This window comes from Hypomesus nipponensis, chromosome 14 (assembly GCF_054491055.1).
Source record: "Hypomesus nipponensis isolate SF chromosome 14, ASM5449105v1, whole genome shotgun sequence".
Classification (NCBI taxonomy): Eukaryota; Metazoa; Chordata; class Actinopteri; order Osmeriformes; family Osmeridae; genus Hypomesus; species Hypomesus nipponensis.
The window spans coordinates 20,415,397-20,433,900 of NC_140374.1; the positions used below are offsets into that span (position 1 = coordinate 20,415,397).

General features: G+C 53.0%; 1 protein-coding gene across 3 annotated transcripts in view; it reads right to left on the reverse strand.

The window, feature by feature from the left end:
• Window positions 1-18,504, reverse strand: part of srgap1a (SLIT-ROBO Rho GTPase activating protein 1a) — a 64,861-nt gene that overhangs the window by 11,469 nt on the left and 34,888 nt on the right. For 2 of the 3 annotated variants that reach the window (XM_084671545.1, XM_084671544.1), the window contains exons 7-19: window positions 18,270-18,491; window positions 17,320-17,421; window positions 12,910-13,107; window positions 12,727-12,811; window positions 11,983-12,010; window positions 10,293-10,326; window positions 9,101-9,161; window positions 7,705-7,782; window positions 7,449-7,583; window positions 4,795-4,900; window positions 3,758-3,982; window positions 2,938-3,017; window positions 42-222 (exon numbers count right to left, since the gene is read on the reverse strand). In XM_084671545.1, coding sequence (XP_084527671.1) covers window positions 42-222; window positions 2,938-3,017; window positions 3,758-3,982; window positions 4,795-4,900; window positions 7,449-7,583; window positions 7,705-7,782; window positions 9,101-9,161; window positions 10,293-10,326; window positions 11,983-12,010; window positions 12,727-12,811; window positions 12,910-13,107; window positions 17,320-17,421; window positions 18,270-18,491 — 1,535 coding nt within the window. Of the gene's footprint in view, window positions 1-41; window positions 223-2,937; window positions 3,018-3,757; window positions 3,983-4,794; window positions 4,901-7,448; window positions 7,584-7,704; window positions 7,783-9,100; window positions 9,162-10,292; window positions 10,327-11,201; window positions 11,308-11,982; window positions 12,011-12,726; window positions 12,812-12,909; window positions 13,108-17,319; window positions 17,422-18,269; window positions 18,492-18,504 lie in introns of all 3 variants that reach the window. The other variant, XM_084671546.1, reaches the window with a different exon arrangement.

Here is an 18,504-nt window from a genome sequence, read left to right on the forward strand (position 1 = left end):
GGTGTAGGAAGGCCCCCCGCAGGGTTCGGTCCTCTACTCACATGTCCTGCACCACGATGTACTGATGAGGCACCAGGCCGTCCAGGCCGTTGTGCCGGCCCTCCCACCAGTCCTCAGACGCGCGCTGGTACAGCAGCAGGGAAGCCCCCTTCTTGAAGGACAGCTCCCTGGCTGAGCGACCCACGTAGTCGAACTTGGCGATGGCCTCAATGGGCTCGGCCTCTGGAAGGGGAGGTGGATGGAGAGACGTTTAGAGAGAGAGAGAGAGAGAGACAGGGTGAGACACACACACTCTCTAACACACACACACACACACATTCTGTTCCATAGCGCCATTCAAACTGCATGGATAATTGTTTTATGATCGATGATTTGACATCCTCTGATGTGTGTTGATAAGTGCATGTGCTTCACTGTCTCCAGATTCAGACACACCGTTAAACTTGACCATGTGTGGCTATAAAGCATCCTGAAGGGAGAGAGGCCCAGACAGCAACACTGACTGATGCAGTGATCGATTCATTTTTGTTTGCTGTACCGCTTCATCAAATGAATGAGACTCCCACCTATCGACATGTCCTGCTGGAGCGACAGCAAGTCAGTTTAGCCGACCAAACACACACGCACACACACGCTGCACACTGCAGGGGGGCCAGGGCAGGGTTATAAATAGATCACAGAGGGAGTGCATCTAGAAAAGCCTGCACATGGAACCAAGAGGATAGATGAATCCTGGGGCCAGGGCGCAGAGAAGGACTGGACGGCTTTCCCCCAGACCAACCCCCCGCTGAGCTCCAGCATCACCACGCGAGTGTCACGCTTGTTTTCTACTTCAACAACCTAAAAATAGCCCCTGTGCTTGTCTCCAGCCTCGCCCTCCCCCCTCCTCCCCCTGCCACCATGATGGTCTCATCACAGGAGCTCTGGTTCAATCCCCAAAGAGCCTCAGTAACAGCAGAGACATGGCAGCGGAGCAGGGATTCGCACGTTTCGCTCTCTCGCCTCCCACCCTCATGTGTTCTGCTTCCCAGTGTGAGCTGGTGTGCACGTGCCCCAGCTCCCCCCTCCCCCTCCCTCTCCCCCCCTCTCTCTCTCCCCCTCTCTCTCTCTCCCCCTCTCTCTCTCTCCCCCTCTCTCTCTCTCTCCCTCTTCCCCTCCCTCTCCCTCTTCCCCTCCCTCTCCCTCTTCCCCCCTCCCTCCCTCCCTCCCTCCCTCTCCCTCTCCCTCTCTCTCTTTCTCTCTCTCTCCTCCCCCCCCCCCCAGGCTCTGTGCAGAGAGAGACATGTTCCACACCTGAGGAGGGGGCCGGTCCCAGGTGTCCCCCCGCCCAGACGCCATGCTCCTGCATGCCAATGGAGACCACTAGCCCTGAGTGAGATATGGCCTCGATCGATAACTAGGGAGAAGAAATATAGCTCCCTCTCTTTCCCTCCCTCCGTCTCTCTCTCTCTCTCTCCCTCCCTCACTCCAGGCACCATTAATCTAAGGTCCTGCTTAGCGGTGTTTCGCCACACCCGCTACAGTGATGTGTGTATCTGCCAAACTGCGTGTGTGTGTGTGTGTCCTTGCTGTGCACAGACAAATGGCGTTACAGTGTAATGACCCATACAGGATGAACACACCAGTCTCTAACATGTCCGGCCCAACATATAGTGCAGCTGGTAGGGTCTTCACATGGAAACAACTGAGAATTTAATCAATGAGTCAGTGAGTTCCCCCCTGACCCCAGGCACTCTGTCAGTTGATGGACAGGCAGGGAAGAATAGCTGCCTGGAAAGGACCAGTATGTCACTGGAGCGGACTGCTTTCACAGGAGACTGCATGCCCAGTTAGGTCACTATCAAACAGGACTATGTGGATGAACTCACAGGACTAGGGATGATTATAATTAATGGTGTTACTGTTAACCGACAATACAAACTGGTTAAGTGTGGAAAGTAACAAAGTAAAAAAGGAAAGAAAAAAAGCAGAATTATTATTATCATTGACATGAACACAAATGTGAAGTGTTAAAAAATGTTGGTGTCATGTTAGATAGTTGTTTTTTTTCCCCAAAAGGTTATGTTTTTTTCCAAAAAGGTTGAAAAATCAATCAAATAAATGCAAAAGAAAAAGGTAAAAAAAAAATAATAATAACAAAAACGTATAAAAAAGTTGGGAAGAAAAAATGCAAAAAAAAAATAAAAGGTTTCAAAGAAAATTACAACAAAAGTTTTGAAAGGTTGAACAAATATGTGAATAAAAAGTTGTCAGCAAAAAAAGGTTAGCTTGAGCTTGTCTGAGTGTCGAGCTTCACAGAGAACACAGTCACGACAAACACAAATATAGCAACATGACTACTGCACCAGATGAGTGACACTGACCTAGTACACATGTGTGACTTCCCCCAGGGTTAATGACTGTACTACATGTGGACACTGGCCAAAGGCTTAAACTGACCACAGACACACACACACACTGCCTTCCCTAAGAGGAGATTATTTCAACACCACAGCCGTTGAGAATTAGGTTTACATGGCTCGTCTTAAATTAACTGTGACGGATGACAGTCCCAGTGGGCGGAGCCAGGAGCCCCTCCCCCAGGGAGCCAGGAGCCCCGCCCTGTGTCCCTCTGCCCTCTTCCACGACCATAGCCAGCACACCAGATTCACACGGCCGAGAAACACACACGACCCAGAAACACACACGGCCCAGAAACACACACGGTCCAGAAACACACACAGCCCAGAAACACACACGGCCCAGAAACACACACGGCCCAGAAACACACACAGCCCAGAAACACACACGACCCAGAAACACACACAGCCCAGAAACACACACGGTCCAGAAACACACATGGCCCAGAAACACACACAGCCCAGATCGCCACAGCAGTGTTTCTAAACACGGTGCGTCTGACTTGACTGACGATAAAAAGTGACGTCATCAACTTACCGTCTTCACTGGTGTGCGTGTCGGCCCCCCCCTCGTTGTCCACCTCCTCCAGGGCCCTGTGCTCGCTGTAGGGGCTCTCACTGTGGGGGGGGGAGAGACCAGACAAAGGGGGGGGGGGGGGGGGGTCAGGGGTCATCACCGTAGAGACAGAGCATGCCATCGGTTCTGTGGTGGCTTATCTCGTGCTGATTATCTGTGATTGACTGCATGACTGACACAAGGCCTGGCGTCCTGACAGAATGTCACATTCTGGCCGACAGTACTGAACCTTACATTTCCTCCAATTACCCCTGACTGGAAGCTAATTCTCCTTCCAGGATAACCCCCCTCCAGGCAGGGGGGGGGGGCTGCAGTGATCCCCAGGCAGCGCTCTCCCTGGCTGGGGAGAGAAGAGGATCGGGCCTGCTCACAGATGTGGGGCTGGAGGAGGACTGGGGCTGGTTGAGCGATAGTTGCAGCTGTGCTCGAACCTTCATTTCCAACTAATGATGGTTTCGCTGCCAGGAGACAGTCTGGTTGTGTGATGAGGGTAATGGCTCTGGTAATGACAGTGATTGTGTGGGTCTGTCTGGTTGGAGCAGAGAGCTGGAAGGTACTGGGGCCCTGTCAGGGGTCCTCCCCACACACACACACACCTCACCACACACAACACCTGAGTTCACTTCTCACTGATTCAGGATTAGAGACAGCTGCAGACCTTGCTCCAGACTTCAACCCCCACCCAGCCCACCCCACTCACACACTGACTTCATCCCCCTACACCACCCAGCCCAGCCCACCCCACAGACACACATTCTCCCAGACGTTCAGAGGCTCTCACCAGTAGTCTCCTCCAGCCATGCACTTCTCGTACACGGGGCCTTCCAGCTCCTTGGCGTCAGGGAAGATGGTCTCGTGGTGGATGATGATGGTCTTCACCACCTCGTTGACGTGCGCCTGGCACGACACCTGGTCCTGGAGGTCTGGGGTGGGCATGAGGGTCGGCCCGAAGCAGATGGCCAGGTTGTAGGGGTCCATCATGTTCTCGTCACTGTACTGGGACAGGCTGGGGAGGGGAGGGGGGGGGGTTCATTTCTAGTCCATTTACCAAAAGCATAAATCACAAGTGCGCCCCCCACCCCACTCCCTGTTTTACATTCCATTCTATTAATTTAGCAGACACATTTAATCACAAAAACCCTCCATCTTTTTTTCCCTCACATAACTGGGGTCCTAAGCCACCCAGAAGTGAGGAGAGAGCGGGGGGGGCAGGAGAGAGAGGGGGGCAGGAGAGAGGGGGGGGGGCAGGAGAAGTGTGGGGGGGGGCAGGTGTGGTGTGGGGGGGCAGGAGAGAGGGGGGGCAGGAGAGAGAGGGGGGGCAGGGAGGAGAGGGGGGGCAGGGAGGAGAGGGGGGGCAGGAGAGAGGGGGGGGGCAGGAGAAGTGTGGGGGGGGGCAGGTGTGGTGTGGGGGGGCAGGAGAGAGGGGGGGCAGGAGAGAGAGGGGGGGCAGGGAGGAGAGGGGGGGCAGGGAGGAGAGGGGGGGCAGGAGAGAGGGGGGGGGGCAGGAGAAGTGTGGGGGGGGGCAGGTGTGGTGTGGGGTGGCAGGAGAGAGGGGGGGGGCAGGTGTGGTGTGAGGGGGGGCAGGTGTGGTGTGGGGGGGCAGGAGAGAGAGGGGGGGCAGGTGTGGTGTGAGGGGGGGCAGGAGAGAGGGGGGGCAGGTGTGGTGTGAGGGGGGGCAGGTGTGGTGTGAGGGGGGGCAGGAGAGAGGGGGGGCAGGTGTGGTGTGGGGGGGGGCAGGTGTGGTGTGAGGGGGGGCAGGTGTGGTGTGAGGGGGGGCAGGTGTGGTGTGAGGGGGGGCAGGTGTGGTGAGGGTCTTACTGGTTGAGGAAGGAGAAGAGGTATCGCATGACAATCAGGACGGACCTCGGGGAGGTCAGCAGGATCTTCCGGACGTACAGAGCACGCTCATACAGGTTCTCTATCCCTGGAGGAGGGGGGAGGAGGGGGAGGAGGGGGGAGGAGAGGAAGATAGAGACAACAGACAAGAGTGATGGTTATGTGTAAAAAGTTTCATCTATACATCAGTCTTTTACACGGAGAACACAGGGGGGAACAGATTTCCCTGAGGGAACAGATTTTACTGGAGTCCTGAGGCCTGGCAAAAAGAGTTTTGGAAGGTTGAAAAATGTACTGTACTCATCTATGATGCAGACCTATTTTTTGAAAATAATCATTTTCAACATTTCACAACTTTTAGTAGAAAATATTTTTCTTTTGGGGAGGGGAACAGATTTCCCTGGAGGCCTGAGGAACGTACAGACATGCATGCATGTCTAGACACACACACACAAGCACACAGGAAGTACACTGTCCCAAACACAGCAGTGGTGTGTGAACACTGAGGACATTCAGATCACAATCACAAGAATCATATTCTACTCTAGAACCATGCTTTACTGTGCACTACAATCATGCTCTATTTCACTACTAGAATCATATTCTAACTGTTCTGTGGGAAATAACTAGCAATGTATAGGCAATAGTAGACTTTTTCGAGTATCTAATTCCATTTCTCTCTTCTCTCTCATACTTCTATGTACTCTCCACAAAATCCTCAGAATTACTGCAGACAAAACTTTTCAATCGTTCCTCTGCGGTTCCTATCAGAGACCATCACATCGAGCCTGACATGCTTTCATCCCCATCCTCTCTGCTTCTCTTCTCATCTAAACTCACTTTCATTCGGCTCCGCTGCCAAAAATAGCCTTGTCGCCCTTCCACCAGCCATCTGGGACAGGGGCTTCTGGGAATACCGGAGATGTTGATGCGTCTTCCACGAGTACCTAACTAGGTTTCTATTCGCTCACTGCACGCTTCCCAGCTTTGCTGTTTAGAGACCACCACCCCCGCCACACGCAGAGCCTCCTTACTCTCTGCACAACCCGCTGAGGAACCTAGAAAGACAGACATTCATGGTGAATGGGACCGTTTGTCTGACTGCACCTTCCCAGTGGGCAGGACATCTGGGACAGGCCTGTGCGCCTGGTAGCGCAGGAGGGGTTTTAAACATGGTGGCTCTGGGCTCTGGGCTGGGCATGGGGCCCGTTCAGCACTCTGGGGCGCGTCCGGGAATGTAAACAGGGAATCCCCATCACTCACGTAGCTCTGCAGTAAAACTAAGAGTGCCCGTCTGCAGACTCCACGTACGGCATGTACAGTGACGCACACACACACACACACACACACACTCACTCACTATCATCCTCACACACAGACACTAGCAAACACTCACAACATGAGGCCACATGCCAAAGCCCTCAAGGCATCACCGCCCACACCATGTCCGTGTGACTAAGTGTGTCCCTCCCCTCCCCATCTTATAAGGTCATCAGTCCCACTGCTCTCTGGGAGGGGACAGGGCCCGGCCTGTGCCAGGGACACACCTCCTCTGTTCTGAAGGGTTTGCTGTCGACACAGCCGGCACATTCCACCAGAGTCGTGCTGCTCTGCCCTTCACAACCTCCTCCTCCTCAGAAGAAGAAAGTCCAGACCCACGGTGACATTCACACACCCAGGGACAGAGAGGCAGAGACAGAGAGGCAGAGACAGAGAGGCAGAGACAGAGAGGCAGAGACAGAGAGGCAGGGACAGAGAGGCAGGGACAGAGAGGCAGAGACAGAGACAGAGAGGCAGGGACAGAGATGCAGGGACAGAGAGGCAGAGACAGAGACAGAGAGGCAGGGACAGAGAGGCAGGGACAGAGAGGCAGAGACAGAGACAGAGAGGCAGGGACAGAGAGGCAGGGACAGAGAGGCAGGGACAGAGAGGCAGAGACAGAGAGGCAGAGACAGAGAGGCAGGGACAGAGAGGCAGGGACAGAGAGGCAGGGACAGAGAGGCAGGGACAGAGAGGCAGGGACAGAGAGGCAGAGACAGAGAGGCAGGGACATAGAGGCAGGGACAGAGAGGCAGGGACAGAGAGGCAGGGACAGAGAGGCAGGGACAGAGAGGCAGGGACAGAGAGGCAGAGACAGAGAGGCAGGGACAGAGAGGCAGGGACAGAGAGGCAGGGACAGAGAGGCAGGGACAGAGAGGCAGGGACAGAGAGGCAGGGACAGAGAGGCAGAGACAGAGAGGCAGAGACAGAGAGGCAGGGACAGAGAGGCAGGGACAGAGAGGCAGAGACAGAGAGGCAGGGACAGAGAGGCAGGGACAGAGAGGCAGAGACAGAGAGGCAGGGACAGAGAGGCAGGGACAGAGAGGCAGGGACAGAGAGGCAGGGACACACCGCTGGGGACCACATTCCGGATGCATAGCTAGTCTGGTGTTGAGTCTGGTTTAGCTTTGGCCCTGTGTTTGTTTGTGTGTGTGTGTGTAAGTCTATGTATTTGTCTATGTGTCTGTTTGTGAGTAAGTATATTTGTGTATGTGTGTGTAATGGTGTGTATAAGTGTGTTTCTGTCTGTGTGTATGTGTGTGAGTGAAAGAGAGAGGGAGAGACAGAGAGAGAGAGTGCGTTGCGGGGATACGTACTAATGCAGGAAAGCAGGTCATTAAACCTTTCCTTGGGGAACAGGGGGTTCTCCAGACCCCGGAAGTACAATTTGAGAACGCCAGCCACGGAGTTGATGTCATGGTTATTCTCCTCGTCTGTCAGTGGGTCGTTACCTAGGAGACCAGTCAAAAGGTTGCTCAGGTACATTCTGGAACTCTATAGTCTTGGTAAGTGATACGTTAGTTCCACTATCAACAGAGGGTCGTTGACTGAAAGTGTGACGTCATAGCGTACCTCTCTCAAAGGAGTTCTTGATGTCATTGACCTCGAGCTGAGAGCCAGACACACGGAATATGCCCTGGTGCTGAAGTCCTGCAGAGGAGGGGGAGGAGAGAGAGCGATCACACAGAGGCATAAGCAGTCCACTCTGACAGCCCAGTACCAGGTCTAACCAGGCAGTTCTGCTGGTCCAGATTCAGCCAGGTGGTTCTGCTCCTTCCTTCCTTCACTGTTCTCTCATTAAGGAGCTTAACGAGGCTCCTCAGGCAGAACTGAGTGGGCCGCACTCCTAGCAGGATTAGCATGTCATAAGGAAGGGGGTCAGGACAGAGTTTAATTAGTCTGGCCTGTCCCTGTCACGGTCTCACCTCAAACTGGGTCATGTGACGGGTTTACTAATGAGTTTCTCACAAGAGGACGAGACGCATCTGGAATGGTCTTTCTGCTTGCCTGTCTGCCTGCATATATGTCTGCCTGCATATATGTCTGTCTGCATGTCTGTCTGTCTACCCTCCTGTCTGCCTGCATATCTGTCTGTCTGCTTGCCTGTCTGCCTGCATATCTGTCTGTCTGCTTGCCTGTCTGCCTGCATATCTGTCTGTCTGCTTGCCTGTCTGTCTGCTTGCCTGTCTGCCTGCATATCTGTCTGTCTGTCTGTCTGCTTGCCTGTCTACCTGCATATTTGTCTGTCTGCTTGCCTGTCTGTCTGCATATCTGTCTGCCTGCATATCTGTCTGCCTGCATATCTGTCTGTCTGCTTTCCTGTCTGCCTGCATATCTGTCTGTCTGCATGTCTGTCTGCCTGCATTTCTGTCTGCATGTCTGTCTGTCTGCTTTCCTGTCTGCCTGCATATCTGTCTGCCTGCTTTCCTGTCTGTCTGCTTGCCTGTCTGCCTGCATATCTGTTTGTCTGCTTGCCTGCCTGCCTGCATATCTGTCTGTCTGCATGTCTGTCTGCCTGCCTGCATATCTGTCTGTCTGCTTGCCTGTCTGTCTGCATATCTGTCTGTCTGCTTGCCTGTCTGTCTGCATATCTGTCTGTCTGTGAGCCCGCTTGTCCTTCCCCAGTCTGTTCCTTCCCATGACTGTGACTAAAATGGAACTAATTTCAAGGCTGACATGGAAAGATGGACACACCGAAACACCTATACCTAACTGACTGGAATGTCACCCTCAGCCAGACAAACTTGGATGGGTTAGAACATTAAGCAGCTTGCGTTTCATTACTGACACTGTTTGGAGGAAACCAAGATATTTCTACGGCTCAAGCCAATTTCATATGACTACAGCTTCTCACGTTAAGCAAAAGACACAAAAATACAGAGTAAATTGTTCAAGTGAAGTTTAAGGTATTCGTGTCAAGTATGTAAAGTGCATTCATTCTAAAGATATCTTATTGTGGCCAACTTACCATACAGGTTGATGAATCGAATACAGCTCTCTACCACACGTGGAATAGCCTGACCAGAGTCCTTTACATGAAGAACAAAGAACTTAGTAAACATTTGAACATCCTCATGTTACATTTTAATAAAGTATTAAGTAAACATGCCCATTGAAGTCACCAAGCATCAGCTGGCAAGCATAGTGAGTTAGTTGGAAAGACACAGTGAGTTAGTTGGAAAGACACAGTGAGTTAGTTGGAAAGACACAGTGAGTCAGTTGGAAAGACACAGTGAGTTACTACAGGTTCACAGAGACAGACTGCAGCTGGCCCCAGGTCCTTCACACCTGGACCGAACCACGGAGAGGGCTCGCTCTGGGCTCCAGAAGGCTCGCTCTGGGCTCCAGAGGGCTCGCTCTGGGCTCCAGAGGGCTCGATCTGGGTTCCAGCGACACCGAACACCCCCTTCACCGTGTCAACACTCAGGCATACACTCGGGGCTAAGTAACGACGCCACGTGCGATGTCCTGCCCTCTGTGGAGAGAGCTGAGAGTGTGCAGGAGGAGGCCACAGGAGATGGCTGTCAGGAGCACATTCCTGTCCGGCTGGAGCGCTCCAGGGCTGGTCAGCGCCACTGTGGTCAGCCTGGTGAGATGTTCTGGAGAGCAGCTCTCTATGGTGGCCTGTCTGGCTGAGAGACCAGCTGCTGTTCCTCTCTCAGAATGACCCTTCCAGAGAGCTGCTCCACTGAGGGTTTTCATAGAGCAGGGGTCTGTTTACACACCCCAGGGAATATACACATCCACAACACAGCAACCATGCCAGGGAATATACACATCCACAACACAGCAACCCAGACCAAGAAGCAGGAGGCAGCAATGAGATGGAAAGGAAGGCTCATCCCTCTGCTGGGTTGTGTAATCACGTCTGATCAAGGTGAATCAAGCACCTGCCTGTTTAGTTGTAAATTCATCTTTATCATTTTCATACAGTGATCTACACCAGATTCTAGTCCCAGCTGGTGACTTGACTTTATGTGCAGGTGTTGCAGTTATTTTGAACTCTACAGCTGCATGAGGCCTGTCTCAGTAAACCTACAGTCGATACAGAAACACGCCAGAATTTTTTTTAAAGGTCACCGGAAACAGGAAGTAGCAGTGATTTTAGGGGCGGGGCAAAGGCATTCAGGAGGAAGTGAGGTAGGTAGGACAGACTCTACCTGGTGTCTGGCGTGAGAGTTCCGTCGTCCACGGCTAGGGAAAGGTTAAAATGAACAGAAAGACAGAGACAGAGAGATGGAGAGATTAGAATAGTCCCAGTGATACCCAGGTCCCCTCACCGTTCCCCCACACTGACAGAGCTGGCATGAAGCACTGGGGAGTCAGGAAGGACAGGCGACCAGGAGGAGGGAGGTGGTGGGGAGGAGGCATCCTGCTTTGTTATCTGTTCAATTCCCCTAACTGTCATCTACTCTGCTGTCTTACTGACCATTGAGAAAGACGGGAGGGAAACAGAGAGATAGTGAGAGAGGGGGGAGAACGAGGGGGAGAGAGAGAGAGACTGAACACACACACACACACACACAGATGTGCATGTGTATGAGGCCCTGTCAGAAGCTAGTGACTCAGAAGCAGCCGGAGGAATGCATTATTTTCCCCTCTTCTCTCCTCCTGCCAAACCTCTGTCTCCTCTCTCTGTCTCTGTTTCTCTCTGTCTCTCTGTCTCTCTCTCTCTGTCTCTCTCTCTCTGTCTATCACTCTCTCTCTGTCTCTCTCTCTCTCTCTCTCTCTCTCTCTGTCTCCCTGTCTCTCTCTGTCTCTCTCTGTCTCTCTCTCTCTGTCACTCTCTCTCTGTGTCTCTCTCTCTGTGTCTCTCTCTCTGTGTCTCTCTGTGTGTCTCTCTCTCTCTTTCTGTGTCTCTCTCTCCGTCTCTCTGTCTCTCTCTCCCCTGTTCCCCCCTCTTCCTCCTTCCCTCGTGACTGGAAATCAGCAGAGCAAAGCCAGAGCTGCAGTCAGAGCCCCCAGACACCCAGGCAGGAGAAGGACCAGACAGAGGCCAGGCAGAGAGGAGAGGTCTGGGTCTCTCCTGCTGAGACGAGCCCCCAGCCCTGGGGAGGGCGGAGCAGTACCTGGATGAACGACTCCAGGTTGCCATTGAACAACTTAACATTAAAGAGAGATCTGGGCCTGGCCCTTCGCAAGCCTCCATGGGGCTTGAGGGTCTGGGTGAAGCCCCTGGAACATGGAGAACACGTTGAGCTTTACACCTGTAGAAAATACACCTTGTACCTTGGTCTTGACATAGAGGAGAGATGTAGATGCATGTCTGTGTTAAGGGGCTAGGATGAAGGCACACTGTCATCCAAGTAGCATTTTCAATAAGCAGTGAGAGGGATATCACATGTGAGTGACAGATAGAAAGCCTCAGTGCATTACATTATTTAGAGCATCAACCTAACCCCTTACCCTTCATCCCTGAAAAGCATTTGATCTCGCGACGGGCACGCATTTAATCTGCATGCCACATATTTCTGATTCTCGAGCTCGCTCTCCTGCTCGCCCTCTCTGGGGAAGGGGTGTTTAGAAAGGGGGTGGGGGGGGGGGTCTGCAGGGAGCGAGACCCAGGGGGCAGAGGAGGGGGGGGGTGGGGGTACTCTGCCAGCTGGGCATCTGGCAGGTGAGAACAGAGGAGGCCGTGGCATCTGCTCTGCTCTCTCCAGGGCTAACCTCTCTGACAGCATCCGGAAGCTCTCATACCGACTGGAGGGGAACTTTTTTCAGGCTTAGTAACACACTATGAAACTGAGCAGGGAAGGCATGGCTTGCGTGTGTGTTTGCGTGTGAGTGTGTAAGTGTTTGTGTAAGTGTTTGCGTAAGTGTTTGCGTAAGTGTTTGTGTGCATCGTCCTACCTTGTGGTCATGTAATCACCTCTGTGACCTGGGGAAAGATGGGTAAGATAAAGGGGGAGAGGAGGAGAGGTTAGATTGGAGGACAGGGCTTCTCCCTGAGGACCTGTGGACCGCTGTGCACATGCTCAGTAAAGCATTCACAGCCTGCCATCTGGACACCACCACTGCTGGCACACACACTCACACTAACTCTCACACACACACACGCACACACACACACACACACACACACACATACACACACTCACACTCACACTCACACTAACTCTCACACACACACACACACACACACACACACTTCTTGTCAATAACAGGACCACACATACAAGTTAGCACAAGACAAAAACTACAAAACTCTTCAGAATCCTTTGAAACACCAGACCTAGGCCAAATTACACCTACGGCTATATGCTAAAAATACATGGACATGGTCTGACCTGTCTATAGGCGCGCGCACACACACACACACTCTCTCAGTCTCTCTCTGAGACCTCCCATGGAGCCTTTGTATTGATTGGCTGTGCTGCCTTCAGCAAATGCCACCAGTGTAGAACACACAGCCTTTAGTAGGGGGTCACCCATGCTAATGCTAACATTGCTTACACAGACTTTAGTAAGCCCTTCAGGTACGACTCAACACACAACACGAGTGCTCTGATTAGCATCTCCGTTTAAAGAGAGGGGGGAACACAGGAAATGCTACTCCCAAACAAGCCTCGGGGCAGGAAACAGGAAGCTGCTCACCTTCTCCCAGAGTCCTCTTCAGAAGGTCGTGTTTGGCCTGCAGCTTGGTGATCAGGTTACTGCCCTCCAGAAACTCACGGAATTTCTGAAGAGGAAATCAAGTCGTTACGTTGGCTGACAAATCAGCCAGCCAACCAGCCAGCTCACCAAGGGGCACTCACCAGGTCACCAAGGGGCACTCACCATGAAGTAAAACTGTTCTGTCTCCTGCTGGTTGGCCCTCCTCTTGGCGATGCTGGGCTTGCTGAGGTAAGTCTCCGACACGGTGGACTTAACCGACTCGGTTGAGCGGCTGTGGTGGAAGCTCTCAGACACGTCGTAGTCCTCGATGGTCACCATGTCCTGGATGGTGGTCAGAGTCGCCTCGGACGTCTTCTTGATCTGAGGGGAACAGAGAGGAGGAGGAGAGATGAGGTGGAGAGGAGGAGGAGGAGAGATGAGGTGGAGAGGAGGAGGAGGAGAGATGAGGTGGAGAGGAGGAGGAGGAGAGATGAGGTGGACAGGAGGAGGAGGAGAGATGAGGTGGAGAGGAGGAGGAGGAGAGATGAGGTGGAGAGGAGGAGGAGGAGAGATGAGGTGGAGAGGAGGCGGAGGAGAGATGAGGTGGAGAGGAGGAGGAGGAGAGATGAGGTGGAGAGGAGGAGGAGAGATGAGGTGGAGAGGAGGAGGAGGAGAGATGAGGTGGAGAGGAGGAGGAGGAGAGATGAGGTGGAGAGGAGGAGGAGGAGAGATGAGGTGGAGAGGAGGAGGAGGAGAGATGAGGTGGAGAGGAGGAGGAGGAGAGATGAGGTGGAGAGGAGGAGGATGAGAGATGAGGTGGAGAGGAGGAGGAGGAGAGATGAGGTGAAGAAGAAGAGGAGGGAGAAGGAGAAGAAATGGTGGGGTATGACAGCTAGTACAGCATGAGGACATCTAGCACAACTCTCCTATAGCTAAACTTGCAATAGTCATACAACTACAACTATCTTACTATACAAACTAAATATATGTGGAACCAGTGAGAAGGTATGTAAAACTAGTATCGCTGCACGCTGCAACACAACAATTGAGCCGTTCATTGAGCCGTTGTGGCGCCTGTCTTCTATCCTGTGTAGCAGGATGGGCTCTCTCTCTCTCCCTGCTTGCTCCACCTGGAGCAGCAGCAGGCCTGCTGGATGGCCTCGTGACTAACACGGTGGCACCCCGTGGCGAATGGAGCAGTCCTTGAACATGAGCCCACGGACGACAGAGATCAATTAGCATGCTCTCAGAGGGAGACGATGAGTGTGTGTGGTGGGATGAGCGAGGGAAAACAAGAGCTGTAGAGAAAGAGAGAAAGCAGAGCATTACAAAAGGCGAAGAGAGAGAGAGAGAGACAGAGAGAGAGAGAGAGAGAGAGAGAGAGAGAGAGAGAGAGGATAGTGAGAGAGTAAAAGAGAAAAAGAGAGAAAGAAAGAGAGAGGATAGTGCCAGAGAGAGACAGAAAAAGACAGAGAAAAAGAAAGAGAATGGTATTCGACCCCAGGGTTTTAAGATTCATCTCCATATCCCTCTCTTCCCTGTCATGCTGAGAGCTTTTCCAGGGGCTTATTAATGTCAGAGCTAGGCCAGGCATGTCCCTTAGCCAGCAGCACAGCATAAGAGAACAGGCATGTCCCATAGCTAGCAGCACAGCATAAGACAACAGGCATGTTCCTTAGCTAGCAGCACAGCATAAGACAACAGGCACGTTCCTTAGCTAGCAGCACAGCATAAGACAACAGGCATGTTCCTTAGCTAGCAGCACAGCATAAGACAACAGGCATGTTCCTTAGCTAGCAGCACAGCATAAGAGAACAGGGACAGCCTACACAGGAAACAGACAAAAAGTACTTCAATAACAACTGCACCTTTAAGGTAGAGGCGGCTTAATGTTGATGTTGTTGTTCAATCTTTGTTGTGAAAGCTACATATGGGGATGTATTCATGGTAACACATTTTCAGTGGAACGGAGAATGGAAAAAAAAGTTTTCCTTTTGTGCCTGTTGTCTTTCAGAGGCCAGCTGACAGAGGCCAGTTCTGTGAACACACTGATGTCTTGGTGTGATCAATTAGGCAAGGTAGAGAGTGAGCGTGGGTAGGGTGTCCAAGGGGTTACTTCAGGGTAGAGACTGAGAGAAGGTGGGGTGGGGGCAGGGTTACTGTAGGGTAGAGAATGAGAGGGGTGTGTGTGTGTGTCGGGGGGGGGGGGGTTGGGGCAGGGTTACAGTACAGACACTGGGAAGGTTAGTGCTACATGACACTGGCTAACTCTACGGCACAGAGCCCATCCTCCACTTCTGAAGGAGAGGAGTGAGCTGCTGACAGCCAGGCCCAGCCTCGTGATCCTCAGCCTATCAGAGAACACATCTGCCTGATGGGAAACTAGGCTGAGAAACAACACAAACCAGGATCTGACTGAGAGTCAACATACCAGCCAGCTAACCAGCAAACCACCCAACCAACCAACCAGCCAGCCAGCTAACTAGCCAGCCAGCCAGCTAACCAGCCAGCCAGCCAGCTAACCAGCCAGCCAGCTAACCAGCCAGCTAACTAGCCAGACAGCCAGCCAGCTAACTAGCCAGACAGCCAGCCAGCTAACCAACCAGACAGACAGCTAACTAGCCAGCCAGCCAGCTAGCTAACTAGCCAGTCAGCCAGCTAACCAGCCAGCCAGCCAGCTAACCAGCCAGCCAATTATTCTCAGTAAGCCAGGCATTCCAGGAAGGGGTTAGAGCTCTTCTCAACATAAAGACAATGACCTCAGAGCTAATGCATGCTGTGTGTACTGTACAAAGGCCCTACACACAAAACACACAACACGACAAGAATAGGTTATGAGCTTGTGTTTCTACAGTGACCTGTGACTCATGTGTCCTTTGAAGCACCTGGGAAGCACAAATAAACAATCCCAGAATTCCCTTTCATCTTTAGGTTGTCACAGCAATGAGTTACTGTACTGACACGCCTGATTCCGTGCCCAGGTTGTCAGTGGTTACAGGGTCAACTGTCAGATGGAGGAGGTGGAGGGGAGGGGGGGGGGGGGGGGGGGGCAGGTCTGGACAGGGATGATGACAGGGGAACACAGGAAACTGTAAAACAGCCCATAATATGGAGACATGCAGGAAGTCTAGGATGACAGTGTGGGAAAAAACAACAAGACACTGTTAAATAGCATCTCTCTCGATTCCAGAACGTTCTTAAAGCAGAAGGTCAGACGGTTAATTCTTGTTCAGAACGGGATTAAAACACTGCTCTAAGATTCATTATATTTTAGGACTGTTATGTTGACTTACTGTATGTGCAAAGGTATCTGTGTGTGTGTGTTTGTGTGCCAGAGTAGCTCCTTCGATCGAGTTGGCAGGAGCGGCAGGAACACCTCGAGCTATGACCATGGTAGACTTCTCCAGACCTGCCCCGCTCTACCTCTCTGTTCTGCTCTCATCTGCTCTCCTCTGCTCTGTTCTGAGCTCCCCTGCCTGGTTTTGCACCATCATGCTCTGCATGGGCAGAGCGGAGCAGGGCAGCGCTGCGGCAAGTCCAAACACTCATCGCTCAGGCTTTGATGTTCCTCCCTGAGGTTTATCTGCTCCAAACAAACACAGGCTCGCACCGAGGAGATGATGGAGGAGTGGCCGGGCTCAGCCCCCCCCTGGCCAGGACGATCCACACTCGCTTCCCCGCACGCCGGCGAGAGAGAGAGAGGGGGGGGGGGGGGGGGGGAATCTGTCTGGGAGTTAGAGGTATAAAAAAAACAACCTAATGACTAAAATATCAGGCCGCATTGACTGTGTGATTGAAGAGAAGGAGAGAGGCGAGGGAAGGGATGGGTGAGATGATCAAACAAACTACAGTTTGAGTGTGTGTGTGTGGGGGGGGTTAAACTGGGGTCTGTTCTGGGTCGTCCCAGGGAGAGAGCGATCTAGAGGCCTGCACTGATGACTGAAACGCCAGTGAATTATTAATCTGTGTTTTCCTTCGAGCCAGAGTCCAGGGATACAGCAGAGCACTTCCTGCTTCTCAGAGGATCCACACGTGAGCGACGTGCTGACGCAGGAACACATCAACACTTCATAGGAAGGTCGTTTTGACAGGGGCCACCATGTGACCAGGCAGAGCCATCTGGTGACCCTTGCTCAAGGCCCTGCCCTCCCATCCTCGCAACGTCCACACACTCCTAACACCCCCCTACACACACACTCCTAACCCCTCCCCCCCCCCCCCACACACACTCCTAACCCCCCCCCCACACACGCACACACTCCTAACCCCCCCCCCCGCACACACACACACACTCCTAACCCCCCCCGCACACACACACACTCCTAACCCCCCCCCGCACACACACACACTCCTACCCCCCCCCACACACACACACACACACACACTCCTAACCCCCCCCCCGCACACACACACACTCCTACCCCCCCCCCCCCCACACACACACAGACACACACACTCAGAACCAGCTCACACAGTGGAGGGAAGGAGACCGAGGTGCTGCAGACCGCCTGTTATAATGTCTGTTTGTTTAGCAGACGCTAAAGAGACATCCAGAGAGGCCGACCTCGCATCGTCCAGTGTCCTGCTTCTCACCTCCTCGTTCTCGATCTTCAGCGTGGCCAGGCGAGACTGCAGCTGCTGGAACCTCAACACCAGCTCTCCGTTCACCGGCGGCTGCACCGAGATCTGACACACCTAGACAGGAAACGCATCACAGGAAACCGTCACTGCCTGACAGGCAAACCTCTTTTCTCCTGGAACCTGCTTGCGTCATCACAGTTGTGGAACCTGAACCACTGCGGTTTCAGTCGGCCACAGCTGACCAGCCGGTGGGCGGGCGAACTACAGGGCACAGCCAGAGCAGTAAAACCTAGCCAGCCGACCGGCCGGCCAGCCAGACATGATCCGTCTCTGCTGCTGTGTCCCATAAAGCTGCGACCCATCAGTCCAGACACAATAAAAAAAAGCAGCAATTAAGCTGCTAAATCCAGAGCTTGTTCCAAGACATTTTAATAAAGTGCTGCGCATGGCATTACAGCATGCAGGACTAAAGCCTGGGCCTTGCTCTTCACATCTCCAGTCGTTCCCTTACAGTCCACTCCACTTCACAAGAACAACCCCAAAAACCCATGAAACGCAGCTTATTTTCGAACGTACTTGAAATGTTGCACTTATGGTGTGTGTGTGGTGATGTCATGTCCTATTTGTGGTGTGTGTGTGTGTGTGTGTGTTTGTGTGCCAGAGTAGCACTTTCGATCGAGTCGGCAGGAGCAGCAGTAACACCTCGAGCTATGACCGTGGTAGACTTATCCGACCAGCCCCGCTCTACCTCTCTGTTCTGCTCTCATCTGCTCTCCTCTGCTCTGACCTCCCCTGCCTGGTTTTGCACCATCCTGCTCTGCATGGGCAGAGCGGAGCAGGGCAGCGCCGCGGCAAGTCCAAACACTCATCGCTCAGGCTTTGATGTTCCTCCCTGAGGTTTATCTGCTCCAAACAAAAACAGGCTCGCACCAAGGAGATGATGGAGGAGCGTCCGGGCTCACCTCGTCTCCCATGTGAGGTTGGAACTCAAACTTGACGGGCGGGCAGAAGGCTGTGGGGAACATCTCCATGAACCTCTGGCGGTCGCTGCGGGGGTCCAGGCTGTCCACGGCGTTCTCCATGATGTCCAGCCCCTCGTGGCGAGACGTCTCCAGGTTGTACTCTGCTGACAGGTAGGTCCGCAGGGCCCGGTTCAGGCTGGCGTGGTAGCCCAGGTCACAGCACTAGGAGCGGGGA